Raw genomic sequence first — 22,829 nt, 5'->3', positions numbered from 1 at the left:
TAAATAATGTATGCTGATAATTACCTATGAATCCCCAATGGATTGTATTGTACTGTAGACTTCATATACTGGGACTTACACGTGAGTTTTTAAATAGATTGACAGCCACATTTATAAAGATCAATGAGAAAAAATGTAATATATGCACCATAATGTCCACTGTCCCTCTCAATTTGATAAACGAGACATAGAGAAGGAACGATATTTCATTAACCATGAAAATCTGATTGGCCAACCCATGATCACTACTTGAAATATGGCTAGAAGTATGCCCTTCAAATTAGCATGTGTAACTGTCCTGCTGTGTGTTTTGCAGGTGTTCTGGTCTTTTCTAGGACAATGGAGGTGTCAGAGGATGACATGCAGAGATGTGTGATGAATTCTTGGAATTTGCATTCCCCTTTATATCTGCGCTATCCTTAGCAAAGAACAGCCCAGTGTAACCATGGCAACAGCAGCATCCTCTGAGTGAGCATCATTCCCTCTTTCATCTGTAAACATGATGATTGTGGTTTGTATGTGCTCACCATATTGCTCATATTGTGCTCTGCACAGATTGCTTTACAGATGTTTAAGCAAAAAATGTAATTATTACAAAACGTTTTCACCATATGTCTTTACTGATTATGCCATTCTCATGTGCTGTCATAAAAATATCACTCATTGAAATCCTATCACAGACTGTGCCTCTGTGCTCTTAAAGGGATAGTTCACCCAAAAATTGAAATTCTGTCATTATTTACTCACTCACCTTTATGTCATTTAAACCTCTATAATTTTCATTCTTAAGCAGAACACAAAAGATGTTTAGAAAAACCTTTTAAATCAAGTCAAATTTATTTGTGATGCACTTTTCTAAATTGTTGATATTGATGTTTATAATTTCTTCATTTCATCATGCCTAATAGTTGCATTAAGCAGATGGGCGATATTATAGTGGACATTTTGTGATGACACAAGCAGTCAAGCCACTGACATTTGCCATATAGTATATATTGCCCTCCGGGAGTATACTACATATATACTTATATATCCAAAGATTTATAATGAGCTGGATGATAATATAGTTTTGTCAAAAAAAAAAAAAAAAAAAACGAGTTATGCTCGTCAAGGCTGCATTTATTTGATCAGAAATGCAGTAAAAACAGTTATATTGTAAAATATTATTACAATTCAAAATAACTGTTTCCTATTTAATTATATTTTAAAATGTAATTGATCTCGAGTGTGATTTATTTTATTTATTCCAGTGATGGCAAAGCTGAATTTTCAGCAGTCATTACTCCAGTCTTCAGTGTCACATGATCCTTCAGAAATCATTTTAATACGTTGAATTGCTGCTCAAGAAACATTAATTATTACAATCAATGTTGAAAACAGTTTTTCCGTTTAACATTTTTGTGGAAACCATGATACATTTTTTCCAGGATTCTTTGATGAATAGAAGGTTCAAAGAACAGCATTTATTTGACACATTTTTGTAACAATTTAAAATGTCTTTACTGCCACTTGATCGGTTTAATCCATCCTTGCTGAATAATAGTATTTAAAAAAACTGTACTGACCCCAAACTTTTGACAGTAGTGTAAATGAATATATGCATTGTTATTAATACCTCATACTTATGGGCTTCTGTTGCAGGTAATGTTTTACAGAAGAGTGTTTCACTTAAAGGGAGCTCACAGGACCATGGCAAAGATTTAGCTATGACTTTCCACCCTCGGATGGATAATACCTGGTAACAGCTGCCATGTTTACATGTAATGGCAGCTCATTGGAGGGGTGTGGCCTTCTTGAACCAATAGAAACTGAGATGCCAGAGTCTGATACTGCCCTTATGCCCACCACTCTCAGGGTGGCACTGGCTGCCATCATGATCTTCATGATCACCATTGGTTTTCTCGGCAATGCCATTGTGTGTCTGATAGTGTATCAGAAACCAGCCATGCGTTCAGCGATTAATCTGCTTCTGGCCACACTGGCTTTTTCAGACATCATGCTGTCGCTGCTATGCATGCCATTCACCGCCGTCACTCTCGCAACTACGGACTGGAGCTTCGGAGTGGGATTCTGCCGCATATCCGTCATGCTTTACTGGCTGTTTGTTCTAGAAGGTGTGTCTATACTTCTGATCATCAGCGTTGATCGGTTCCTCATTATAGTTCAGCGGCAAGACAAGCTGACGCCCCATCGGGCGAAGATTCTTATTGCCGCGTCATGGATTCTGTCACTTTGTGTGTCCCTACCATCTGTGGTCAGCTGGAGGACCGCAGCAATTGGGGCGCAAGTACCACAATGCATTCTGGGATACAGTGAATCGCTGGCGGACCGGGGTTACACGGTTCTGCTTGCTGTTGCTGTGTTTTTCGTGCCATTCGGAGTGATGTCGTATTCCTATCTGTGTATTCTCAACACGGTTCGACGCAATGCACTGCGCATCCATAATCACACAAGCGAAGGCAGCGTCGCTATCAGCCATGTCAGCAAGTTGGGTTTAACCGGTCTGCAGCGACCCCAAGTCAACGTGGACATGAGTTTTAAAACCAGGGCCTTCACCACCATCCTCATCCTGTTCATTGGCTTCTCCGTGTGTTGGCTGCCACATACGGTGGTGAGTCTGCTGGCGGTGTTCAGTAAACGCTTCTACCTCAGCCCGGCCTTTTACCCCATCAGCATCGGGGCACTGTGGTTGAGTTACCTCAAGGCAGTCTTCAACCCGGTGATATACTGTTGGAGAATCCGCAAGTTTCGTGAAGCCTGCCTGGAGTTCATGCCCAAGACCTGTCATCTCTGTCCCAAGATTCCCGGGCGAAGTCGCAGGCGTATAAGACCCAGCAACATCTATGTGTGCAGCAGTGAGACCCAGTCTTCTGTCTAGGATTTGCACCAAAGTATAATGAAGATAATGTTAAGATATGAAACATTTAAAGTCATGTTTTCATTCAAAAATTGAAAACTTTACAAATAACTACTCCGACCATAATCTGCAGTGATGAAGGAAACAGCATCTGCTGTCTGAAATTCATCAGAGCAATATTCATATACGTTCCTGAATGTGGTAATTTCCTTATTTTTTCTGTTGGAAAGCTTTTACATGTTCTGCAATTTTGTAAAACATGAAAAAACTGGCAAATAAAGTAACTAAACTGGTGAATTACTGGACATTTTTTATATAATTTGTTAATTTGTTAGAATTTGTTTTTTTTTAAAAATTGTATTCTTATTTTATGCATTTTACTGACATTTTTACCCAAAGCAACTTACAGTACATTCAAGCTGTACATTTTATCTGTTTGTGCAGCCCACTGGGTAACGAACCCTTGACCTTTTCATATCAATTTCAAATATATGGTATACATTCAAGCTGTGCATCTTGAGTTTGCCTTGAACACCAGTCCCAAAGTGATACTGCACAACTGGTAGGTTTAAACTGAATGCTGTTTGTCCACAATTTGTTTTCCTTTTTAAATAATAATAATAATAATAAATGTCAAGCCTAAATTATTGTTCTTGTTTCTTAATTTTTTACAATATAATGATGATTTCTGCTAGCTGTTTTCAGTCATTTTACCACTTTGACTGAAGAAATTTGCTTATGCAAATTCATAAAACTATCATCATGGACATTTTCACCATTCCTGAAATATTTGGAATGCATCATCTTCATAAATGTGGCATTTTCTGTAAAGTCAGTCTTAGTTTTTTTTTTTTTTTATCAGTAACTTTGGAACTATAGGCCTATATAAATACCGTCAATATAGAAATCTCCCAAAAATGAAAAAAAAAAAACTGACAAAAAATAAGTAGCCTACACAAAATTGATGAAGTGAAATACACAATATTCAAAATAAATAAAGTAGATGTAATATATCCTTTAGAAATAAGTAATACACATATCCTGTGAGCAAATAACGTAGCCTACACAAAACTGATGAAGTGAAATTTACACAAGTATTCACAATGTGAAACACACCCGGAGCAGTGGGCAGCCATTTAGTTGATATGGTTATCAGCCCTAGTATTGAGGGTAGCGCTGTACATTCAAATGGCCAAGAAAACTCACAACCCTTCGACCGATCTAATAGTCTGTTCAGTGAAATCACAATATTCAAAAAAGTTATTTTAGGGCTGTACATCCATGTAAAAAAGCGGGTGTAAATATGAAACAACAAATCCATAAGAAACACAGGTAAATATGAAATAACTTTGTCATAAGTTACTGTAGGTGGCAGTAATGGTCATACGCTGTCACATAAGCGCAGAACAAAGGCGCTTCTTCCTGCGCTCTCCGGAAATCGATGAGAAACATGGCGTCACACAGGACAGACAGAACGAAAAACGTCACATCAGATGCTGGAGATGTTTCCAAACTCGACCTTCTGCTTCATCCAGAGCTGCTTTCTCAGGAGTTCATTCAGCTTATGTTACGCGAGGTGAGATTGAGAGCCACGTGAAATCTGTCAGGTTATTGTAGGCTTCATCGCATAACATGCTTGTTTCTTATATGAACATAATAATAATCATATTTAGTTGTTTTTGGTGAGCTCAAGGTTTTCTGTAAAGTGTATTTTAATAAGATCTAGTAAAAATGCCTGATGTCAGAGGAATGAGTCGCAGAACAGTAGCAAACGAGTGGTGCCTGTGTTGTGTTGTAGAGGAAGATAGCAGTGGGTGGAGAAGAGGACCGCGAGCGGCTCACAGATCTGTACCTGCGGCATGTCGTTCCTCTCCCGCAGAGAGATCTGCCCAGCAGCCGCTGGGGCAGGAGGATGGAGCGGAGCCGCGCGCGGCAGAGGTGACTTACTGCACACTCTCACACACACGACATGATCAAAGAGTTATAAAAACATTCTGTTTACAATAAATGCTGTGCTTTTGAATTTTGTATTCATTAAAGATTCCTGAAAAGTTGTATCATGTTTCCACAAAAATGTTAAACAACACAACTGTTTTAAAAGGGTTAGTTCACCCAAAAATGAAACATCTGTCATTAATTACTCACCCTCATGACGTTCATAACCCGTAAGACCTTTGTTCATCTTCGGAACACAAATTAATATATTTTTGATGGAATCCGAGAGCTCTCTGATCCTCAAAAGACAGCAAGGATACTATCACGATCGGCGCACAGAAATGTAGTGAGGACATCGGTAAAATAGTCCATGTGACAAAAAAAACAAAAACAAAATAATACAAACAACAAAACAAAACCCCTATTTACCAACAAAACAATAATAAAAACTAAAACAAAAATTAATCAGCATTGTGACATGACATATGCGATTTCGGAGAGTACCCTAGAATGTAATAAATGTAATCAGCGTTGTGACGTGACATACAGCCAAGTATGGTGACCCATACTCAGAATTCGTGCTCTGCATCTAACCCATCCAAAGTGCACACACACACATCAGTGAACACACACACACCGTGAACACACACCCGGAGCAGTGGGCAGCCATTTATGCTGCGGCGCCCGGGGAGCAGTTGGGGGCTCGGTGCCTTGCTCAGTCGTGGTATTGCCCGCCCAAGACTCGAAACCACAACCTTAGGGTTAGGAGTCAAACTCTCTAACCATTAGGCCACGACTTCCCTGTTTACGTTCAGTAGAAAGCGTGTACATGCTTAATGTAAACAATGCTGATTATCTGAGATACAACTATTTAAAAACCTTGAATCTGAGGTTGCGAAAAATCTAAATATTGAGAAAATCACCTTCAGAGTTGTCCAAATTAAGTTCTTAGCAATCCATATTACTAATCAAAACTTAAGTTTTGGTGTTATTTGCAGTAGGAAATTTACAAAATATTTTCATGGAACATGATCTTTACTTAATATCCTAATGATTTTTGGCATCAAAGAAAAAGCGATAATTTTGACCCATACAGTATATTGTTGGCTGTTGCTACAGATATACCCGTGTTTTGTGTTCCAGGGTCACATATTTTAAAATATATAAAACAGAAAGCAGGTATTTTACATTTTAAGAATACTTCACTGTATTACAATTTTACTGCATATTTGCTCAAATAAATGCAGCCTTGGTAAACACATGAGACTTCTTAAAAAAACATTAAAATATCAGAATCAGAACGAGCATGAGAAGAGAAGTATGCTTACGTTACACCCATAAGAAATTTGACTTTGTGACAGAAGCTTCCAGTGCACAGACAAGATGACAGTGACAAAAATAAATATATATAAAAACAACACACAAAATATATATTATATAAATATATTATCAACTAGTGTGTAAATGGACTATTATACATAATGTGTCCTTATTGTAGTTTGTGCTTTTTAAGAGTATCACATCATTAGCTTAGCAACATGCAAACAGTAAACAGTGCTGAAGTCAATAGTGAGTACTCCTTCAAGTGTGGATTATTTGTATCATGTACAGAATTGCTTACCAATGTAGAGTCATCGATCACTAATAACTGATAAACTAATAAAATTTCATATTTATGAACCCAGATTTTTTGTCCAAAAACACAATTTACAAGAGAGCAGAAAGTAAAATGTGTAGTAAAAAAAAACAACAACCTCATGCTTCTGAACTATTGAATAATGCCTAGTATTACTATACATGCAGGCACACAAATATGCAACCGGTCATTATTCCAAAATATTTAACTCCAGAATTCCAGACTGCTTTGTAATAATCACTGATACTCTTTCTTTTTGCTGAAGCTTTGAAATCTCATTGCTGTTGCTTGTTTGATGACAAAACTTGATTGCATGTTTCTTAATTGAACTTGATGCACAAGTTTGCAGAAAAAAAATTATGATTTGAGAGGTAATTGTGAGAAATAATCTAATATTTTATATTTTCATGGCTGTGTTATGTACCTGAATGTATTTTCTCTTATATTCTAACTCTGTTTGGTTTCAGTTCAAGCAGTGATAGTGGCAGGAAGAGGCCGCTGATTGTGTTTGACGGCAGCTCTGCTAACATTGGCGGTGTTAAGCTGAAGAAACCTGATCCTTCAGCAGCACCTGTCACCACAGACCGACTAAAGCCCCCAGTTTCCAGCATCAGTCTCACAAACCCCATACGCAAGCTCTCTGGGACCTCTACAAACTGCTCTTCCTCAGATTCCTCTAACAGGACCCCAGTGTCATCGCCAGGGGCCGGTCCCAAGAGCCCCTGTAATCACTCCAAAACTGCCAACTCCTCAGTACATTCAAACAACACCACGTCGAAACTAAAGCGCACGTCCCCCAGCGATGGAGAACCCAACACTAGTGTGAGTATTAGTGCTTATTTAGCTTGACGGGTGTTGTGTGGTGTAGATAAGAGTGAATCTTTTAGGTTTTCTGATGGTAATTCTTTGATATTTTTTTTTTTTTTTTTTTGTGGCAGGGACATTAAGTCACCTGATACAAAGAAAAAGATTCAACACATCACATGGCCATAATCTGTGAAGTCATCCGGGATGGACTGTTAACGCCACTGACGTCGTCTGCTGGGTCTCTGAGGCCAAGACAGACTCGTGATGAGACCCCAGAATTTGAAAGATGGGTTCGTGTCACACATCTTTACTTCCCAGCCTCAGGAAAGGTGACTTGTGAAATATGACCCTCTGGTTTATTTCACACTAGGAAACACTTCTGCTTTTGACTTGATGTGTGGTGAAGGAACTGAGACATTCCTAGCAGTTTTATGTTAGACTGATCAATTTTTTTTTTTTAGCAATATCTTTCTTGCAATGAACAAACTTTCCAATTTGAGTGAATCATGTTGCCGAATCAAACCCACTAAGATGGAAAATAGACATGCTTTCCATTGGGCTGCAGTGTTTTACTGGTATAGGAGTATTCTCTACTAATAGTAGTGGGATTTTGAAGAAATCTCTTATTTCTCCAATAAAATGTTTGCATTGATCATTGTTTCAGATCGGGATAGGCCTGTCCAAGTGCTTCAGTCATTATCAGGTAAATCCCTTGACAGTTTTTGTATTTCTAGCCCCCAAAGGGCCAAAATACAATTGTGATGTGTATTGCATCAAGCGATATGAAGGGTGTTTCACATGTGTTTTAGTGGTGGTCTTTTCTAGACATTATGAATTGAGTTTTTATTGAACTGCATGGAATGTTCCTTAGTGACAACAAGCCTGATTAAATAAATGGCTGAGAGCATTGGTCACAGTGTTTGCAATTCTTTTTTTTTTTTTTTTTAATTAAGTCAGGAATTACCCCTGAAATTATAACATTATAAACTTATAAAAAGTATAATACACTTAAGTTAATAATGGATCAGTGAAATGTATTCAATATCCTTAAAGTAAAGGTTAGTTTAATTAATATGTATGATATGAATTCCATATTTAACACATCTGGTTTAATATTTTCAAATGTAATTTATTCCTGTGATGCAAAGAGTTTTCAGCGTCATTACTCTAGTCTTCAGTGTCATGTGATCTTTCATACATCATTCTAATATGCTTTTCACTTTTAAACAGTTATTGCACCCTACAAAATTACTGAGCCAAACATTTTTGGAGTTTTGTAATGAATTTAAATGACATTTAGTTCTGAATGGTGCGGGAGCCTGTTTGTTCTTGATCCAGGGTCAGGCAGGGATTTCCTGTCAATCGATGAAGAAATGGTCATAATAAGCAAAGTGCAGGAAGCCTTTTTGAGTGTTGGCCTATTACCTGTTTTTCCACAATAATGGCTCCTATTGTGCTGCTAGATTTGTCCGTTTCATCTTTACAGCATTGTTTCATTCCATTGTAGGTCGTGTATCTCCAGTCAGAGCTCACCGAACTTCCACTTTGTTCTCTTTCGCTCTTGTCAGCTCACACTCGCTCTATCAGCTCTCTCATTCTGTCACTCATCTCTCACTCTCGTCTCTCTCTCTAGTCTGCTTTCAAACACTCCACCGCCTCTTATTAGAGATGCTAGTTTTCCATGCAGTTGCCTCTCAGGCTTTTGTCCCAGAGGAGACATTGAAATCACAGAATAAAACATTTCTCCTTCCCCAGGGGAAAAGTGAAGTTTACATGTTTTCCTGAATTCCTATAACCAAATCCTATTACATTATGTACCAACCCCGGCTTATTCTAAAATGTTAAACATAATAATAAGAACAAAGTCATCAAAACTATAAAACGATACAAATGGATGTGAAACACTTGTTGACTGCTTTCCCTTCACTACGTGCTCCATCCTCAAGAAATTCAAATTCTGCAGAACTCATTTCAAGCATTAAAGCATAATAATTAAAGTTTTTTGACAAATATATTTTGCATATGCCCTGATAAGAGGATGCACATTGTGTTGCACGGACACTGTCAACACTAGGTGGCTCTATTGTCCTGTTTTATTGTTTGAGCTGTACTGAGTGCTTGCTAGTGCAATAGTTCAGTTCATGTCATTCAGTTAGAGAAACAAAAAACATGTAGTCTATTTATTTTAATAAGCTTTATTGATATTGCATTAAATGTACTTTATTTAGAATCTGTCCTTAACTGTTAGATACACAAATAGACCAAAATACGTTTTTTGCAAGTTAAGACATGGGTTATGCAACACATCAGAGAGCTGGTTAGACATTTGAACGAGATATTAATGGATATTATCCTCAGTTTTACAGTTTAATCTTTAGAACCGATTCTTTCATCAGTCTTCATGTTAAAGCAAGCTGTAACAACTCTCCTGAAATAAAGAAAATCTGCCTCTTGCTATAAATTCACTATTATAATATTTGCTATAACAATGTTAACTGTGTTTCCATGGAGTACCTAAATGTATTCATTGTTCACACTGTTTCATGCTTTGCCAATGCTTTGGTTTGCACAATGTCATGCATGCTTGAATTGTTTCTTGCACGCTTTCACATGTCTTTGCCACACTCAGGACACAGGATGTCATCTCTCTTGGTGAGGAAACCTCTGCCCACCAGAGACACTGAGCACTTTTTGCAGTTGAAACAGTCGTTGTGCCACTGGCGCTCTTCAAAGGAGATGTACTTGCTTCCTCCAAGTCCTACATGTGATTGCAAACATATTATGAGCACTGGCAACAAAAAGATGTAGCTGTATTACATAACAGTTCATGGATGCTGATTTGAGCTTTTTGAAACAGGGTTGAGAATTTAAGAGTTGTCTCCCTTTCAGTTTTGGAATTTGAATTGGCCATGTGCTGCAGGACGATGAAACTGGAGTTTTGCAACTTCAGGGAATATTCTGGTCCATTAAATGAAAGTTAATTTGTGACCCTGGACAACAAAACCAGTCTTAAGTCGCACAGATATATTTGTAGCAATAGCTAAACACATTGTATGGGTCAAAATGATCGATTTTTCTTTTATGCCAAAAATCATTAGGATATTAAGTAAAGATCATGTTCCATTAAGATATGTTGTAAATTTCCTATCATAAATATATCAAAACTTAATTTTTGATTAGTAATATGTATTGCTAAGAACTTCATTTGGACAACTTTAAAGACGATTTTTCTTAATATATTGCATCCTCAGATTCCAGGTTTTCAAATAGCTGTATCTCAACCAAAAATTGTCCTATCATAACAAAACATACATCAATGGAAAACTTATTTATTCAGCTTTCATATGGTGTATAAATCTCAATTTAGAAAAATTGACCCTTAAGACTGGTTTTGTGGTCCAGAGTCACATTTATTAAATATAATGGGAATGTATTAAAAAAATGACTATAATAGTACTAAAAGTATATATAGTATATTTGTATTTAAATAATTTAGACTGAAAAATGAAATTGGTCATTAAAAGTTTAATTCCATTTCAATTCTACTTAAATTCAAATTAAATTACAATTTGTTATCCTGTTTTCTACACCAGTTATTTTAGTATCATTTATACTATCATTATGAATTGGCTTTTACGATTATGTCCAGTTTTCTTTTTAATTAATAGTTTTAGAATTGTTCTTATGTTTATAAATAGCTCTGTTTAGCTTTCATTTACTTTTATTTCAGTTTTAGTTTTAATACTTCAACTTAAACTTATTGCAAAGGTAACAGTTCTAATTTTAAGTTTTTAAGTGTACATTTTTAATCTAATATTTGCATTTTATTTTTATTTCAGAATTATTGCAATTAACTATATATATATATATATATATATATATATATATATATATATATATATATATATATATATATAGAGTAATTTAAGTTTTAGCTAACAAAAACAACACTGAATTACGTTCAAGAATGGGCTTGGAATTTAAATACATTCTCAGTTTAATTCTGAATGGCACACAACCCTGATTTCAAACAATCATACATGAATGGTTTGATCAGAATTAAGGTAATTCGTATAGAAGCTATTTCTATTTGTAGTTCCATTTGTTGGATTGTGCTTACCACTGATGGGGGTGGTGCAGGAGGCACATTTCTTGGCATACAAGTTGCAGAAGCAGTTGAGGCAGTAGGCAAAGTCATCACGAGAGGTGAAGCGCTGGCCAGACAGCTGCTGCTTACAGCCAGTGCACAGGAAACAGTCCTTGTGCCACGGCTGGTCATGGTACGTCACACCGCCAGTGGTGATGGGCTACACAGACAAGAAAGGAGATGAAGACATTGACTAGGATCAAAATAACACACTTCCCTATTATTTATTCCTAGAATAGCTTGCTTTTGTGACTGCATGGACTGTATTTCACTCATAGTTGACTGGTGTCTTAATGTTTAATGTACTTGTAGCTTGTGTATTTAACTCCTGTGTTGTAGTTCGTAGGTTACTTCAACTGTGACTACCTTCTTGCAGTGAACACACTGCATGGCAAACTGCTTTTCATAGCAGGGCACGCAGTAGTTATGGTTGTCTTTGGGGATGAAGCTCTTGGTGCCAATTGGCTGCTGGCAGCGCTGGCAGGTAAAGCAGGTCTCATGCCAGCTGTTTCCTTTATGCTCCATCTTCCTGGAGCCTGAGGGAGAGAAGAGGGCCATCTTAACCCAAATACAACAACATCCTTCTTATGAAGTGAAGCATGTTAAAACGATACTGTGATCCATAACACTCAAGGTACATATTATGAAATCATAATGAAAGATGGTCATGTTACACTAGAATATCAGATACTTTCTATGCCCTCATAATTATATCCAATTCTAATATTTAGTGCAATACCGTTCAAAAGTTTGGGGGTCTGTACTGTTTAATGTTTTTGAAAAAAGTCACTTATGGCTCACCAAGGATGCATTTATTTGATTAAAAATGTAGTAAAACACTAGAAATGTAAATTCAGGAAGTTCAGCATCATTACTTCAGTCTTCAGTGTTACATGATCCTTCAGAAATCATTCTAAAATGCTGATTTGATGCTCAAGAAGCATTTCTTATTATTATCAATGTTGAAAACAGTTGTGCTGCTTAATATTTCTTTCTGATCTTTGAAGGATAGAAAAACGTTCAAAAGAACAGATTTGTTTTTTTCATTATTAAAAAAACAGTTTCAAAAATTAACATTTTTGAATGGTAGTGTATGTGTATAGACAAATACAACTTGGAGATATTTGTATGTTTGAATGTAAATTCATTTATGAATTCATGTTAAAAATGCTCCCATAAAAACTTTAATAAACTGCAATGTTTTGACCCGAACTAGGTCTTCATCAGGCACTATGCATACAAACATGAGGACTTAATATATTTTTATTTATTTGATTATGTATTTCATTTGTCTTTATCTGTTTTGGTTGTTTACTCAAATAGGCTTTTGGTCATATTTAAGTGGCCTATTGTATTTTTTTAATATAGTAAAATTAAAACTATTTACAATCCACAAAGTTTATGCCAAATTCTATAAGAACCAGTTCTATATAAATATATATATTCTTATCAGTCACAGATGACGGATAATTGTTATCAGGCTTACAGCACTCCCCATTATCTGTAATGCAGCAGGAAAGTTTAGCTGTTGAGAAGACGAAGCATAATTATTTTTTAACACATCCAGACGAAAGGCCAATTAACATCAACCATGGCGCAACGGCCAGCAGTGGTGTAAACAGAGACAGCACAGAGTTTCATTGTTTTAAAAAGTCTGGCTCATATCTTTTAAATCCATGTGCTCCAGATTTGAAATATTAAGTTTCACTCAGTGAGAGCTGGAACATTCCACAGGACTGTGAGCACAAACTGAATCACATTAATTAAATAGCCAAAACAGCTACTACACATATAATAAATCTAAACTTGGTTCCATCTATTCATTTTGATTGATCATTATTATAAAAAGGGTGGTTGATCATAAAACATAATGGGTTAATAAGAGTGTGACATTTTTACATGGTCATAAGGACCTGTCTTTCAAGATTTATGAATTAATATCTATTACCAGTTGAGCAGATCACTTGCTTTGACGTCATGACGGGCCTGTAATATATCTGTCTAATGACAGTTATTCTTTTTTCACAAGATCTGGGCAAAGATCGACACTGTGTGAAAGGAAGCCATTTTCTTTTGCTTTAATGGAAAGAGTGTGTCACTGAATGAATAGTTATGTTTTATGGCAGTGCATGAGTATAAAAAAACACATCTACTGATATGAGGTAATAGTTCCTCCCGGAAAGGAAGGATCTCTTACCAGGCATGATGGTCTTCTTGCACTCATGACATTTGGAGGAGTACTCATTAGAATAGCACTCGGTGCACAGCAGCTGCTCGTCTTTGGTGGAGAAAGGCTTGTCCACCAGTGAGCGTTTGCACTGGAAGCAGTGGAAACAGTCCTCGTGCCAGTGACGGTCCTTGTAGGACAGATCCTAAAGCCACAAAAGATGCGCTTTCATGACAATGGTTGAATTAGAGATCGTAACACACATATAGACCCATCCACAGTCTGTTTAATGACCAGCTGATGCACTTTTCAGATCTGCAAGCTCTAATCTGATTGGCCGGTTTTATGCAGCTTCATACAGAATGTTATTTGAAGTGATGTTACCCTGCTGTTGCAGCCGATGGGTTTCTTGCACTCCTCGCAGGTGTTGGAGTACAGGCTCTCATAGCACTTCACACAGTAAGGGTTTTCCTCACGAAGAACATACTTCTTCCCAAACAGAGACTCCTTGCAGTAGTGGCAGTCATAACGCTCTGTCATCTTTACTTCTGCCTTTCAGTCCTGTGATGAAGAATACGTGGAGATTTTTTACACCTTTATTTAGAAATACATATTCTGCTTCTGACCATTTTTAGGTCACTTATACAATGATTGTGAAATTATTTCCAGCTGTTGGAATGATGCTCTTTGGACCATCTCAAATCATGCTGGAAAACATGATCCTCAGATTTTGCTTGAGAATTCCATGCATGATTAAAGCAGTGTTATTTTATTACTATTGATATGCTATTGTAGTTTAATTAATATTTTGAATGAGATTTTTTAATATTTTCTGTTTTTATTTTCATTTGAAAGTTTTAGCATTTTTATTTTTATTTATTATTTAAAAATTATTATTATTTAAAAATGAGAATAAATAAATAATATATATATATATATATATATATATATAATATAATATTTTTATATATATATATATATAATATTATATTATATATATATATATAATATATATAATTTTTTTTTTTTTTTTTTTTTTCCTATGGTTTTAGTTTTGGTTAAATATAATAAATACATTTCCCATTCGACATCTAACTCAAATTTTTTTATGATAAAAATACAATTGACAGAATTATAGAAAGATTCACTAGTGGTCTTTTGGAGCCCATTTAATACATTTTGCAACATTATAATATTAAACTCCTCATCAGCTTTTACCTATTACATTTATATGATAATGGTTTTATTTAAAAAAAGATAAAGATAAATTAAGAAGGAAAGAAAGAAAGAAAGAAAGAAAAGAAAGAAAGAAAGAAAAGAAAGAAAGAAAGAAAGAAAGAAAAAGAAAGAAAGCTGTTAAGAGATGAATATAAATGTTTTAGTGTTTAAGGAGATATCAGATGTTGCTAACCATAGCATCAGAAGCTCATAAGATCAGAAGCATCAGTCAGATTCACTCTCTGGAAGGGTAACAGCGGTCAGTCATTCTCAGTGCTGGATGGAGCACACTGGAATTCCACAGTGTAGTACATCATAGCTTCGTAACCAGCCTGTTATCTCACCTCCAGCTGCCTGTCAGCCATTATGTTGTGTATCAGCATGTGTTAGTGTGTGTACATAAATGTGCCTCTGCTGGCAAGAAAGCGATTACCTATAAACATCATCATGAATGGACTTTTTTCTGAGAATAATCCATCTATTCTATAATAGGCCACATAACTCTATTGTTACAACACTGGTCCGATTCTAAAACTGATCTGAAAGCAAATCATTCAAAGAAACGTTGGTGTTCAATATGTGAAATTAATTGAGAGAGAAATTGTTCTTAATAACAGAATGACATCTACTCACGCTGCTGTCTGAGTCCTGGACCTGTTAAGCCTCTCTGCGTATTGTTCCCATGAGCCCTGTGATGCTGTGTGCCGCCTCACTCCGTGCCACCGCCTCAGGGGTCCCCAGTGTCCCACACACGCTCTCTGCCTGCTCTTCAGCCCCCTGCTCTGCTGTTGTGAGTGTGTCTAACTGAGCCCTCGTCCGGCCCGGGCTTCACTACTACACCAAATCCCCCTCTACTGTTTTACCATAAAAGGCAGCAGATGGAAACCAGGAGAAGCGGCTCTCTTGCTTAAAATCCTTCTAAGAAAATTCTTTGACTTCCACAGTCAGTCCTTCACTCCCCCCTCCTCTGCTTCCTGTTTGTCTTGCCCTTTTCTGCTGTCTCACTTCTTCAGGCTTTCTCCCTTTCTCCATCCAACTGGCAAGCCATCTAAATTCTTTCCATTAGGTTCCTTCTACGTCTTTTCACACTATCAAAATAGCATATTGCAGGTTATTCAGACTATATTTTCTTGTGGAAATAGGTAGTCCATGGCTCCAAGCACAAGTCTGACCATGACTTACTATGTACTATGTACACAGTATGACCATGACCATACTGTGCCACTAAATACTAATGTTTTTTTGGCAACACTCTAGTATAGGGACCAATTCTCACAATTAACTTGGTTATTAGCATCCCTATTACCAACATATTGGCTGTTTGTTAGGACATATAAAGCACATATTCTGCATGACCATATGCTATCATCCCTAATTCTACCCAATACCTAAACTCAACAACTACCAAACTAACTATTAATAAGAGGCAATTTAGGAGATTATTGAGGCAAAAGTCTTAGTTAATGGTTTGTTAATAGTGAGAATTGGACCTTAAAATAAAGTGTGACCATTTTTTCCAGCACCTTTCCTTCCATCATACTGAACTTGCCGAAATCTTGCCTTGGTTTGACACAGTACAGATAAACTAAATTGTTTAAGTAAAATGATTAAATTAACTTTAACTAAGTTGTTTATGATTTATCATTCAATCACGCTTATCTGTGATTGCTGTAAACCAGTGGTTTTCCAAAACTGTGAGAACCTGGTTTTTCAAAGGAAATTGGTTCTTCAGTTCATAGTTTGTTTTCCTTTATTTAAATGTTTGTTTAATCTTATTTTTTAATTTTAAGTCATCTTGAATCCTTTTGGCTGAGAACCAGTTCTGTAAATTTCCAAATCCAGGGCTGTTTTTGGAAATGTACAACACTTACAACTTTGCTTTGGATGAAAGCAAAAGTCTTGAATTTGGAATGACATAAACTAATGTGCAGTGATACTGATGTGCCAAAAAAAGCAAATGAAAACATTGTTTGGAAAGAAAAATGTTCATTTAAAAAATAACATGCAATAGATCTAAATAATTATACTTGGGTTTATTTTCATCTACCGCAGTACATTCTTCCTTTATTGTTTCTAATCTTCAGTCCAGTAAATACATAGAATCATCACTATGATTGCCTGCAATACCCTGTAAAATTTGACAAGACTACATTCATACAAGCAAGTTTGGTGGTAGCTGTAATAATTCAGTTGGAGTATTAAGATGGATAAGTGTGTTTGTTAAAGCTTAAATATCAAAATGTTTCATTCTTGACAGTTTGTTAAACCCTCTTTTAAGCATATTCACTTTTGTTTATGAAATTTTGTCACCAGCACACTTGATCTAAACTGATCTCCTCTAACAAGATCTCTCTCGGGCATGACTTGGCATTTCTCTAATCTCTCTTTTTATAATCCTCAGCTGTGTTAGGAGACATCTGCGAGTGTCATCACACAAACATATCACACAATGCTAATTAAAAGTATAGCAGAGGTCTGCAAGATAAATGGAAAGCTTTTAGTCAACACTAAAAAGAGAAGCCAGACAGGTGGATGGAAGACTAACCCATCTGAGATTAAGACCTTGTGTTCGCGCCCCACACACAACCTTCACACCCCCATTCCTGCTCCAGCACAATCCATATCCACAGAGAGAGTGAGTCAAGAGTCTGACCACCCATCATGACTCTATAAATGCCTTTTATCTTCTCCATAAATGTTTTAAGAGAGACTCATAGCTGGGTCATATACACTACAAACCCGTTAACACAAATGAGACAAATTCAAAGTTAGTAGATTCAATTGAATGCCTTTAAAGAAATTAATAGTTTAAGTTGTAATAATATTTCACAAAATAAAAATTTTTACTGGATTTTTATTTTTAATGCTTTTTATTTTTGGTCTAAAGAAGTGATATATTCACCTGATAGCGACAAGCAACTATGCAGAATGAAAGAATAACAACCATACAGGAGAAGATGTGATTGACATTACAGATACTAGCACAAATTTGATTGATTCTGACAGAGAACACAGGTTTAGTGATGGATGGTAGTTGTATCATTGCTCACGAGTGTGATCTGGTGTTAGTAATCTACCTGTATAGACACAAGCGCCTGTGTTCTTACCTCAGGAGAAGAGCTGTCTGTCTGTGTGAAGAGTCTGGTCAGACTGAGCGTGGAGGCTCTCGGCTGGGGTTGTATGTTCTCCTGATTAAATTACTCCACCTATGGGGTGACTAATTGGAGTGGTAGGGTTTGGGCAGGCTTTTTCTATCAAGATGAGCTATAAATACAACACAGCAACACTAAAAGTACCAGCACACTAGATAAAGCCCATCTGCGTATACACACACACACACACACACACACACGCACACATAAACACATATACATTCCCTCTTCAGTCCTGTGTCCTTTTAAGGCCTCATTTAGTTTTGTGATAATTACATTAATTCTGAAATAAATATAAAAAGATTTTAATCTATTACAGTAATTAAAAAAAAACTATGATCCTATGATATTTTTGTTTTGTTTTCTTGTAGAAAATATCTAAAAGTATATATTCCTTAAACATGCTTTAAAACTGTGTTATGATATTAAGACTTATTTTCAGAGAATATATTAAATGTATTATTCTTAGTCCATTAATCCAAGCATAACAATTTTGTTTAACTTAAAACAAGAAAAATATTTTTTCTTGTGGATGTGGTTTATGATTTAGGATTCATTAACAGGTGTAAATCTGGCAATTTTTTTATCTTTATGTATCAGAGTATTTGGTCTTCATTTTTAAGGGCTGTGCCATTATCACATTGCTATTGATTAAAGTAAAATACAAGCATGGAGAGAAAAGTGCTTGGACCCAAAAGCATATTATGTAAGGTTTTCGGTTTCATAGTAATAACTCTTGTCTTCATTATCTGTGTCTTATTCCCTCGCTTCATTTCTGCCCCTCAAGTGTTTGTGAGAGAGAAGCGAGCCAGAGCAAACAAACAACTTTGGGAATGTTTACAGACCTCCTCTCTTGCAATGGACGTTGTTTTATTGAAACAATTTTAATGCGACAAAACACATTTTTGTCTGACTTCAGTTGCCTTTAGTTATGATTCTTTAATTCAGATACAGATGAAGTCAGAAGAAAAGTTTAAAGTCCATCTAAAAGTAAGTAATCCCAGAAGTTATTTTAAATACATTTTCCTTACAAACAGTCTCATATGCAAGCAATTTGTGACACTGATCATTTAAACTAATTTGTACACTATCGGTTTTGCTTACAATGAAGCACAAGATGCTATTTGGGACATTCTCAAATCATATTAGGACATAATGGATCATGTGGCTTGAGTGCACGTGACATTCAGAAAAAAGGATATACTAAGAAATGCTGAAATCCATGTACATTTTTTTATTCATTTTTCTCACTTAAATTGTATGCTGATAGTAAAATTTACTTCATTAAATTAGAAAACATTGGTCTCCGTCTTTAGGATACAGCTGCACATATAGCTTACAGTATATACAGTGGGCCCCAAAAGGTACAGTATATGGACACAAAAGTCAATCTTAAAGGCATGAAAATCCTGTCATCATTTACTCACCCTCATGTCTTTCCAAACCTGTATGATCCCCCCCCACCCCCCCACAATAAGCATAATCATAGTGATGTGATATACTACACCTGTGGACCTGAACTTCAGGAGAACTTCATACCTTCCATAGACTCCAGCTGGTTACATGCAATAGCAAAAAAGATATGGAGAAATCAACATCATTTGTTTGCAGGCTCCACTGGACATTACCTTTTAAGTGTTTTTTGGGAGGGTGTCCAAATGGGAATTAGGGTAGTAAGTGTTTCAAGAAGTATCCCCCACTCTCTCCACTTAATACCATACACTTTGACCCTAAATCTTGCCCTCAGTCCCTCTCCATCTCTCTGTCACTCTAGGGGATTGTGTTAAAGATGTTTTCCATACGTCCTGATAACAGACCCTCTGTTTGGTTTCTGAGAATATTGTGGAGCTATTTTCTGCACCTTTCCATCTCTCACTCTTCACCTCTCTCCTTTCTAATCACAGCCTCCCCCACCCCCTTTATCTTTCTCTCTCAGTTATGGAGTGATCCTGATCCATGGAACTTACTAGATCTGCTACTGTATGCGATTTTAGAAATTTATAGGCTCCGTCTGTTTCATCAAACAAGCCCTGTTGTGTTGATTTATTAGTAGCTGTGATACTTAACGCTGATAAATCAGTTGGGGATTCCCTCTGTTGTAGAAAGAAAGTGAATATGGATGATATTCAATAGGATGCAACTGTGGAGTTTGGGAAGTCATCTCATCATCACAGCAACAGATGGACTAATGACGGCAAACACCCAACACATCTGTCATCTCAGAGCTTACGCTATTACCAGCCATCCAGCTTGTGTTTCATATGCAGCGTGGATATATTCACTGCCATCAATCTTTAACATTTGCCTTTTCAGATAACTAGATGTGTGTTGCTACCATACTGGCATCACCGGGACTCAAATCTACATCAGATATGTTCAGATGGTGAATTAAACAGGAGAATGCATATTAGGATGGTCTAGTTGTTAAAGAAATACTTTATTACTCCTAATGTCATTACAAATCCATATCCCTTGTGAAAAAGAAGTGTGTCTATTTGTATAGAATGTGCACTTGCAGTGTGTCCACATGCACTTGGGTGACCAGATAACACTGTACTGTTTGGAAAAGCAGGAAATTTAAGTCAGATGTTTGTCCTTAATATGGCCCTTCACTGAGTTGTTTCATAGACTCAGTGGGAGAGTGAGTCCTGTGTTCGTCTGATTTAATTTATTTTCCCTTTACCCTTCCGTATTCTTCCCATGCTAAAGCCTCCTTCAAAGAAAAAAGGAGTGTTTAACCCACAAATCAAGTTTTATCCTGAAGAAACAATGGCACAAAAACACTACCACCTTGTTCTTGTAGTTGTGCAGAGCTGAGACCTAAAGTACCTTTGTCCTGGATATCACCTGTTTAATATTTGTTTTACATATAAAATGGCTAAAAAGATCCGGTAATCTTCTATGGTAGTTCAAGAAATTTCTAAGAACAGAATGCAAAAGTGAATGGTATAGCACTGCTAATTAGGTAACCCAAAAAAAATAAGATCTAAATATTATTAGCAAAATTAACCTAAATACATTCATTTAAACCAACAAAGCATATTTTTATTGGTTAAATCAAGTAGAAGTAGCTCTTTAAGTAAAAAATTAAAATAAAAAAATCTTACAGTTCAGTTCATAAAGAATGTAATGTCTTTGAGATTGTACCAAGTGCTGATAGTAGGCTTATAGTTGTTTTCTGACCTCATCCATAAATCTAGCGTTCCTGAGCCACTGGATCAGCAGGCCATGCTGTAATGATGTCTCTTTCCATTAGGCAAACCCCTTATACATTTCAGTCCTAACAAACACATTTTAATAAAAACCTCCTCCGCACAACAAGAGATCAACAACCCTTTCCAATGAGTCTCCTCCAGACCGGGCCTCACTCATCTCCCAATCTTGCCTCCAGCACTGATGAGTCTATTTTTAGCATCTCATTCCATGACAGGGTTAAGAGAGGCTTACCAGCCTGGAGGTAACATTACAAAAGACTGCTCCTCTCCTCAGTATGCCAGCACAAACAGACTTAAGCGAGCAAAATCAAACAAGTTAGACAGCTACACATACTCAGAGTTTATCTTGAAGCTGTTGCCCATTGGAACCTCAAACCCAAAAGGTTTGTATCGAAGCATATACTTTGTCAATCAATATGTAAATATAAATGAAGCAAGGCTGCTGACAGGGCTACTTTAATGACTTGAAGCCACAAAAAAGTTACAACAAGTACAATGATGGTATTGTGGAATTAATCAGTTGAGTGAATGAGTCAATGACTCGCCCATAAAAGGCAGTGGGTGCTTCTCAATCAGAAAGATGCGACCTAGTAAGGCTGCATATCTCGACTGCCATGTCGATGGGTGTCTCAATTTGAAGATCTTTCACGTCCTTTATTTGACCTTTTTTCAAGGTTGCATCAGGTGTACCCTTTGCATCTTTCAATTGCCAACAATCCTTTGCACACCAATTCAAATTCCTGAAAAAATAATTACCCGAAAATGAATTGGCACTGAACTCATTCAATTTCATTATTTAATGCAAGACAAAAAATATGTATATATTTTGGAGATAAAGTCATTATTTTTTCTTTTGTTTTGTTGTAAATGAATCAATGCTAAACTGTGTAATCGTTGCCATTACATGTATTGTGTTAACAGAAAGTCTGTTAATATAAAGTATTCTACAAATTGTAATTTTAGCAGTATTTAATAGTATTTTCGTTTCGTGACCACGGGTGAAAACATTTATGACATTGCCTTGTGGACTTTCTAGATCATCATATTCTAGCATTTAACACTGAGCAGGACTCTAGCCTCAAACCCTCTGAAGCACTGGACTTGAAAGGATGAATCCTCTCTAGTATGTGTCCTTCCATTTCAGAAGCACCCAGTTACGTGTTTCTTTCCTAAATGAACCAGTGTTTTGCACAAATCAGTTGCATAAATGAGTCAGTGATTCACTCATAAAGACAGACACTTATCGTCACCTACTGGCGTAGCAATGTAATAGTCAGAAAGAGTCATTGCATATCCACACCAATGAAACTGCATTTAGTGTTCTTCTTAGTACTATTTTCCTATAACTTCATTTATAGGCTTGCCCTGCTGTTACCTCTAGAGATATTATCATAAACTAAATTATCATTAATATGGCTATAATTGCAGAGAAAATATATTTCCTTTTATATTAACAATCAAATTAGTTAATTATTTAATGGAAATTGAAAATGTACAGAATTATATATTGTGTTATTAATATATAAGGAATTTCTGCTTTTCATATATTGCAAAGCATGAATGTAATTTTATATGATACTTTATAATATATAAATGTACATGCCATACAATATGGGAGGCTACTGTTTGTGTATATATTTGAACACTTATATGCTATATATATATCCACATGTATATGGGAACATGTGGGTGCAA

At 36.2% G+C, this 22,829-nt stretch overlaps 3 protein-coding genes across 6 annotated transcripts; 2 read left to right on the top strand and 1 right to left on the bottom strand.

The window, feature by feature from the left end:
- Positions 1–319: 319 nt before the first annotated feature.
- Positions 320–3,503, top strand: LOC109097062 (high-affinity lysophosphatidic acid receptor-like). Its single transcript, XM_019110749.2, has 2 exons — positions 320–468; positions 1,642–3,503. The coding sequence occupies exon 2, from the start codon at positions 1,751–1,753 to the stop codon at positions 2,876–2,878; it is 1,128 nt and encodes a 375-aa protein (XP_018966294.1). The 5' UTR covers positions 320–468; positions 1,642–1,750; the 3' UTR covers positions 2,879–3,503.
- Positions 3,504–4,272: 769 nt separating this feature from the next.
- LOC109097061 (ashwin-like) lies at positions 4,273–8,147 on the top strand. 2 transcript variants are annotated; one of them, XM_042730900.1, is made up of 4 exons: positions 4,273–4,433; positions 4,656–4,795; positions 6,896–7,250; positions 7,368–8,147. In XM_042730900.1, the coding sequence occupies exons 1-4, from the start codon at positions 4,299–4,301 to the stop codon at positions 7,419–7,421; spliced, it is 684 nt and encodes a 227-aa protein (XP_042586834.1). In that variant the 5' UTR covers positions 4,273–4,298; the 3' UTR covers positions 7,422–8,147. The 2 variants fall into 2 exon arrangements, with proteins under 2 accessions (XP_042586834.1, XP_042586833.1); XM_042730899.1 differs by having other exon boundaries at positions 7,365–8,147.
- Positions 8,148–9,410: 1,263 nt separating this feature from the next.
- LOC109096592 (four and a half LIM domains protein 2-like) lies at positions 9,411–17,985 on the bottom strand. Of its 3 annotated transcripts, XM_042730897.1 has the most exons (7): positions 15,401–15,690; positions 14,961–15,121; positions 13,934–14,110; positions 13,580–13,754; positions 11,749–11,918; positions 11,356–11,542; positions 9,411–9,993 (listed from the first exon to the last, which is right to left on the bottom strand). In XM_042730897.1, exons 3-7 carry the CDS (start codon positions 14,087–14,089, stop codon positions 9,842–9,844), a joined length of 840 nt encoding a protein of 279 aa, XP_042586831.1. In that variant the 5' UTR covers positions 14,090–14,110; positions 14,961–15,121; positions 15,401–15,690; the 3' UTR covers positions 9,411–9,841. The 3 variants fall into 3 exon arrangements, with proteins under 3 accessions (XP_042586831.1, XP_042586832.1, XP_018965758.1); XM_042730898.1 differs by lacking the exons at positions 14,961–15,121; positions 15,401–15,690 and adding an exon at positions 17,875–17,985; XM_019110213.2 differs by lacking the exon at positions 14,961–15,121 and having other exon boundaries at positions 15,401–15,688.
- Positions 17,986–22,829: the final 4,844 nt, after the last annotated feature.

Source organism: Cyprinus carpio, chromosome B9 (genome assembly GCF_018340385.1).
Source record: "Cyprinus carpio isolate SPL01 chromosome B9, ASM1834038v1, whole genome shotgun sequence".
In the NCBI taxonomy this organism is placed as follows: domain Eukaryota; kingdom Metazoa; phylum Chordata; class Actinopteri; order Cypriniformes; family Cyprinidae; genus Cyprinus; species Cyprinus carpio.
Note: the sequence above shows the minus strand (reverse complement) of the source record. Positions and strands in the feature narration are given on the sequence as shown.